Source organism: Nestor notabilis, unplaced genomic scaffold (assembly GCF_000696875.1).
Source record: "Nestor notabilis isolate BGI_N333 unplaced genomic scaffold, ASM69687v1 scaffold2480, whole genome shotgun sequence".
NCBI lineage: Eukaryota > Metazoa > Chordata > Aves > Psittaciformes > Psittacidae > Nestor > Nestor notabilis.
Window position 1 is genome coordinate 1 of NW_009911379.1, and position 6,124 is coordinate 6,124.

Consider the following 6,124-nt stretch of genomic DNA (forward strand, 5'->3'; position numbering starts at 1 on the left):
CCTGGCTCCGACCCGCTCCGTGCGGCCATGCTCCGGACGCTGCTCCGCTCGCAGATTCTGACCACGCTTATCCTGATTCTTCCCCTGCAGCGTCTATGGGAGAGTATTAAATAGAGCAGCCGGTATAGCTCAGCCCGAGCCTTGCCATCAGTACAGCATCAGTGCTTGCATTTAAGCACCCTGCAAGCAGCGAGGTTGAGCGAGCAAGGGCCCGCATTCCCATTGCACTTGGCCGGGAGGGAGACTAACCCAGAGCGAAGAACAGGCTTGAGGTCTTGCGATGGCCCTGTGTGGTCCAGGTTTTAACTGTTCTGGAAGCTGAGCTAGTGATGATACAAGTTATCCCTGTCTGAAATTGATCTTTCTTCTGTGGAAAGTTAAGTCTGAGGCTCAGCATTAAATACATAAAGGTAAAGGGTTACTCTATTATATGAGCTGACTCTCTGTTTCCTTCCTCTATTTCAGAGTGTGGCATGGTGCAAAACCAGGGTGAAAACACTCACCTGCTTGGGAAGTCGATTCCTTCACTGGACCAACAGTAAACCTGCACCATGGTGAGAAACAGCAGCCTCTTGTCTTGCAGTGTGTTTTTCTCCTCTCACTGGGCTGTGGTAACAACACTGTGCTGTGTCAAATGATACCCCTGGGGCTACTGGTAGGAGATATAAAAGCCCAATGCTTGATTAATGTAATTAAGCCCATCAAGGCTGTAGCTTTGTTGCAGCTGCCACCTGACTGTGCAGCTCTGTGCTGCCATGGAGCACAACTTGACAGGCAGCGTGGAATGAGAGTTTGACTGGTGCTGGTGCCCAGTAGAGCACCTGCTTGTCAGTGTGGTCAAAGATGAGCACAAGTAGAAAGGATTAGAAGTAGGAGGGATTGGATGACAGCCCATTACAGAGACACCTGACACAGCTCATCTCATAACTGTATTTGTGCACAAATAGACCTAGTGAAAGAATAATTGTTCTGTTTGACTACCTGGAGGTGCACTGAGACAGTTTCAAACCTGTATCAGGTTGCTGGGTGTGGGGACGTGCGCTTCACATACACCAAAGGGTCGTCCTAGCAAGGGCACACTGAAGAATCCTTCCCCAGCAGGGTTGTGTCTGCTTGGTTGTATTGCTCAAGTAAAGTCACAGACACTTTGACATCCAGAAGGAGTGGATTATTCTTGCGTGCAAGGAAGAAGTTGGATTAAGATGTTTCTGTATGATGGTGAGGACGGTGCCTGCTTGAAGTGGCTAAAAAAGATCTAAACCATCGAAGTCTCAGGGCTAGCATGGGTTTTATTAATAAGCAAGGATGTACATAGCATCCACGTTCCAAAGTTTCTCGTCTGAGTGACACAACCCACTGGCAAACATCTTCCTTTGTCTCTGAGGGGCAGGTTTCTGCTGTGCTGAGTTTGAGAGACAGAACTCGCCTCTGAGTGGAAACCTTCCTGTTTTTAATTCTTGCCCTGTGACTCTTTGTGAAGTGCTGTTGCTAACAGTGTTCAATACAACTTGTATTTAGGAGGAAATCTTCCTGCAGAGGCCTGGGACTGTACTGCTGCCCAAAGACAGCTTTGGCAAGAGGGCGAGTCAGGCTTCAAGCTGGTAAGTGAATGCTTCAGTATCGCATGCTGCTGGGTTTTGATCTATGTGTAAGCAGCACAAGTCATTGCTGAGCAGCCAACCTTGTCTTTGAATGCTTACCAGGAAAAATACTAATCATCAGGAAGAACACTGGGGCAGCATTTGGGTGTCTTTGTATGGAATTGTGTAGAACTTTAGTTCATACAGCCAAGGGAAGGAGAGAAACCAAGCCTGTGATGTGCTGTTATCCCTATCTGACATCTCGGTTCTGAGGGATACAACTGTCCACTGAGGCTTATGTCCCCGTAACAGGTCTTGCGAAGACTCCCAGTGACGGGGGCAGCAACAGTAGGGCAAAAGCAGCATCTCTCCCCTCTCCTCCTGCCCTGGTGATGCACAAGCACTGTCCCAGACACACAGGCTGCTCAGCAGCCAGCTCTCTGCTACAGCAAAGCTCAGGACAGGGGGTAACCGGCTACTGTTGCTACCGCACAGTTTAGATCTATGAAGAGCTTTTAAGCTGCTTCTCCAAACAGGGAGGCACAGCAGCAAGTTGAAGGGCAGGTAAGAAATGTGGCTTTCTCTCACCTGATGTACAGTCACAGAACACCCAGGCTGTAACAGCACGTTGTCTGCAGGTAGCTGACAGCTCCATTCTGCTTAAGATTTTCATGCTTTATTTAACAAGAGTTTATATTTGTTTGCAGAAGATTGGTAACATTTCCTGACATGCTGAGACAACAAAGGTAGCAGTGGACTTCCTTAACAAACCAAGGTTGGTGTGCAGGACATGAGGGAATGGTGCTACAAACCAGCAGTCACAGTGGTTGCTCTGTCAATACAGCTGTGTTTGGGTGGTACCATTCACTGGAAAGAGCATGTGGGGCTTTTGGCTTCCAAGGAAGAAGGGCGGGGAAAAGTGCTCTTGAGAACAAGGATGGTTTCAGAACAAAGTATTTCTAGGAAAGCAGTTACAGCATTGCTTTGTGGTGTCTCCCAGCTCTAGAAGCAGCAGAAGGAAGATGTTTCTGGAGCAGGTCTCACAAATGGACACTGATACATCATTAGAAATGGTGTGAAATAGCCATCAGTGTGTAACTGCAGGCTTCTCCTCACTGCAGCCCCATTGTGGGTAAGTTCCCAGTAAAGCCAAAGAGGATTTGGGTGCTAATACCATTGACTGTGGGGGGAGCAATTTTTGTCTCCTGAGCCCTGAACACTTGATTAAATAGTGCAGATCAGGAGCTCTTCAGCTAACAGTTGCTTTGCTCTGACACTGTCTTTTCTTGCCTAGGACTTGATCTGCAGCTGGCAGGAGGAAGAAGTGGTTCCCTGCCATCTGCTGTTCCGGAATAAAACAAGTTATGGAAAATCTTGAAGTTGGCTTGGTTATTTTTGTCAAGGTTATCTACTTAAACAGAAAGGGGTTTGAGCAGGGAGAAAGGATTTGGGGTTAAAACCCTTTCAGAAATGCAAGCAGTTGTGAGCTTACCCTTACAGCAAAACCTGCTCCTCCCCCATATCTCAAGACTTCAGTGTCTACGGACACTGGAAAAGCAGTTCATGATAGCAGGAACTGCTAGGAAACAGGAAAAGCAGTGTGACAAAATGACTTGCAGCTAAGCCAGGACTGGTGACAGAAATGGCTCTTGTGTTCTGCTTGGAAGATTGAAGACAAGGGGAGAAGAGGGGAGAGACAGTAGTAGAGCCATCAGGTTCCTTGTCTGGTCAAATGGAGTGTGTTCAACTCTGGGACAGGGTACACAGCTTTGAAACCCCTTTTGGAAATGAGAAAGGAGGTGTAGTTCCTGATGTGCACAAACAGCTCTGCCTGTGAGCTGGATATGGGATTCCTGGCAGGAATCTGCCCCAGGACAGTGCTCATTTGTATAACCGGTTCTTTTTTCCCCATGCTTCAAGGTGCTGCCATTGTCCAAGTCACCTGCCTGGGCTGGGCTGAGGCTTGGCCAGAGCTGGTTTGAGGAGGTTTTGGTGCTGTCCTGGTCAGGTAATGTGAGGAACAGGTTTGTTCTTGTCATGCAAGAGGTTTTGCTGAGTGCTTGTGAATAAGAAACAGGCCTAACAGGCTGCCTTGGTACCATTGTGAGGTGGCTCTGATGCAAACAAAGGTTAATTTGAGATCTGGGAACACAAGATGGGTTCCAAGCTCAAGAGATTACATCTGAATCTGAGACCAACCTTCCGTACTGCTCCTTTGAACTGGCTGAAAGCAGCCTGCTGTGAGCATGAGGGGGTTTGAGGTTCCCTGGCTTTCAGCCTGCATATCTCTTGCCATGTCTGCAGTGAATTGTTCCCTTCAGCTGATGCACAGCACAGAGCATCTCAAGTGGAAAAAGGCTGTGATCCGAGCTGCTCCCATAGATCTAACACAGCAATCCACACAGGGCTCCAGGGATTAACCCTGGATGGGGAATGGCTCCATTGCTTTGGATGTTCCCCAGCCAAAGGCTCGCTCTACTAGATGCTACAGCCTGTCTGCTGTGGGAGGTAGAGTCGTCACCCTCTCATGGAAACAACAGAAACGGGCATAAAAGAGAACAGTCATTCAGCATTGATGTAATTACAGAGTGGGAAGGTGTCTCTGGCCACACCACTCCCTCTGCACTGCCCCATCAACACTCTGGCTGGAGCAGCCTCCCCAGAGGGTCTTCCTTAGCACTGGCTTACATGGGATGGCTGATGGGAGCAAAACCATCATCCCCTCGGGCTTCTGGGGAGGAGTAATAACTCAGGGTCCATCACCCACCTGGCACGGGGCTGCCTCCTCACTTGGAGGGCAGTGCACGGTCCCCATGGAAGGAAACCTCACCAAACCCACTCCCCTGCACACACGGGCTGCAGATCCGCTCTCAGCTCCAGGATGCTCAAAGTCCAGCCGCACTGGTGATGTCCCAGCTGAGCTGCAGTAACTACTCACAGCCAATGGCTTTTAAGCCTTTCTTGAAAACACCATGACCTGGAGAAGAGGAAAGTGACAGGGCACACTGCGTCTGTCGCAGGAGAGGGCAGCCAAGCCACTGTCCTCCCGCTGATCATGGAGGCAAATGGATCCTTTTGGACAGCAGCACACTTCAACCCAGAGGTGGCTGGAGATGGGGTTTTCTGCAGCCTGGAGGGAGGTGTTCTCCAAACACACCACCTTCGGGGTGCTGAGATGATCCAGTCGCCACTCCCAAGGATCCATCACACCTGTTGTGATCCCACCACGGTGGTGAGCATTTGAGCTGGAGCATGATGGTGAAGGGTGTTTTCCAGCCACAGGTACACACCTCCAGCATCTTCCAGCATCACCCTGTACCTCACGGGACAGTGCTGCCCCACAGCTGCATTCATGGGGCTGGAAGGTCATAAGCATGTGCCCTGATGTTTCTTGGTGCCTCAAAGGCCATAGTCAATCACACTGAGCCATGAAACGTTGTTGGAGATCCCTGAAGAAACGACGTTTCTTGGTCAGCTTCAGCTTGCCCCTTACCATGGTACCACTGCTGGCTGTGGTGTGACAGGTCTGCTCCTTGGGATGGCTTGGCAGAGCCCTCTGGAGGGAGAACGTGGCCTTCAGGGAAGAGGAGAAAAGCCACAGGAGTCCTTGAACTTGCCCCCGTGGGCAGCCGCCCTGCCTCACCGCTGGTACAGGGTCATGATCCCTGCTCGGTGCAGACTCCTCCACAGCGCTGCTTCCAGCATCATGTCATGGTTGGCATAAAACACCAGCGGCTTCTTCTCCACCTCGTAGTAGTGGTCTGAGAACTGCTCGTAGTTGGTGGTGATGAACCCGTAGGCACTGACCTGTGGGAAGGGAGGTGGGAGAGACAGAACTGGGTCAGGGCTCCACTTTGGGTGGTCCATGAGTCACCGCCCTTTCCAGGGACATGGGGTGGACATGCTCGTCCCTACCATGAGCATACAGCAGCTCTTAAATCCCCCCACAGCCACGGTGAGGGGGGAAGGTGTCCCCGTGTCCCCATACCTGGTCGCAGGTGTGGAGTGCAGTGAGGAGCATGAGGGCACCAGTGCTAGGCATATAGAGTGATCCATACCGCGTGTCCAGCAGCTCCGACCGCAGTAACCTGCCAGAGCACATGGCAGGTCAGGGTGGCTGCTGACGCCCCGTGACCCAGCCCCCCCCAGCCACTGCTACTAAGGTTCAGCTTATCTGCTGCAGGCACCTCTCTGCTGTTTGATGCCACCTCAACCCAGCTGCCTGCTTTCATCAAAGGTAAGGACAGACCATCCCTGTGGGCCCCACCTCTGCCCTTGTTAGAGTAAGTCAAAATTTAATTCATTCTGGGAGCTGCTGTGAGGGCTGGAGCAGCTCTGCTCTGGAGCCAGGCTGAGAGAGCTGGGCTGGGTCAGCTGGAGAAGAGAAGGCTCCTGAGGGGGACACCTTAGAGCAGCTCCAGCGCCAAAAAGGCCTCAGGAAACCTGGAGAGGGGCTTTGGACAAGGGTCTGTAGGGACAGGCCAAGGGGAATGGCTTTAACCTGCCAGAGGGGAGACTGAGATGAGCTCTGAGGCAGAAGTTCT

General features: G+C 51.2%; 1 protein-coding gene across 1 annotated transcript in view; it reads right to left on the reverse strand.

Moving 5' to 3' along the window:
• Positions 1–5,219: 5,219 nt before the first annotated feature.
• The window catches only part of ST6GALNAC2 (ST6 (alpha-N-acetyl-neuraminyl-2,3-beta-galactosyl-1,3)-N-acetylgalactosaminide alpha-2,6-sialyltransferase 2), a gene marked incomplete at its 5' end in the record, with an annotated part of 9,935 nt that continues 9,030 nt past the window's right edge, over positions 5,220–6,124 (reverse strand). The window contains 2 exons of the mRNA XM_010014321.1: positions 5,220–5,387; positions 5,569–5,668. Of these exons, the coding sequence (XP_010012623.1) occupies positions 5,220–5,387; positions 5,569–5,668 (268 nt within the window). The remainder of the gene's footprint in view (positions 5,388–5,568; positions 5,669–6,124) is intronic.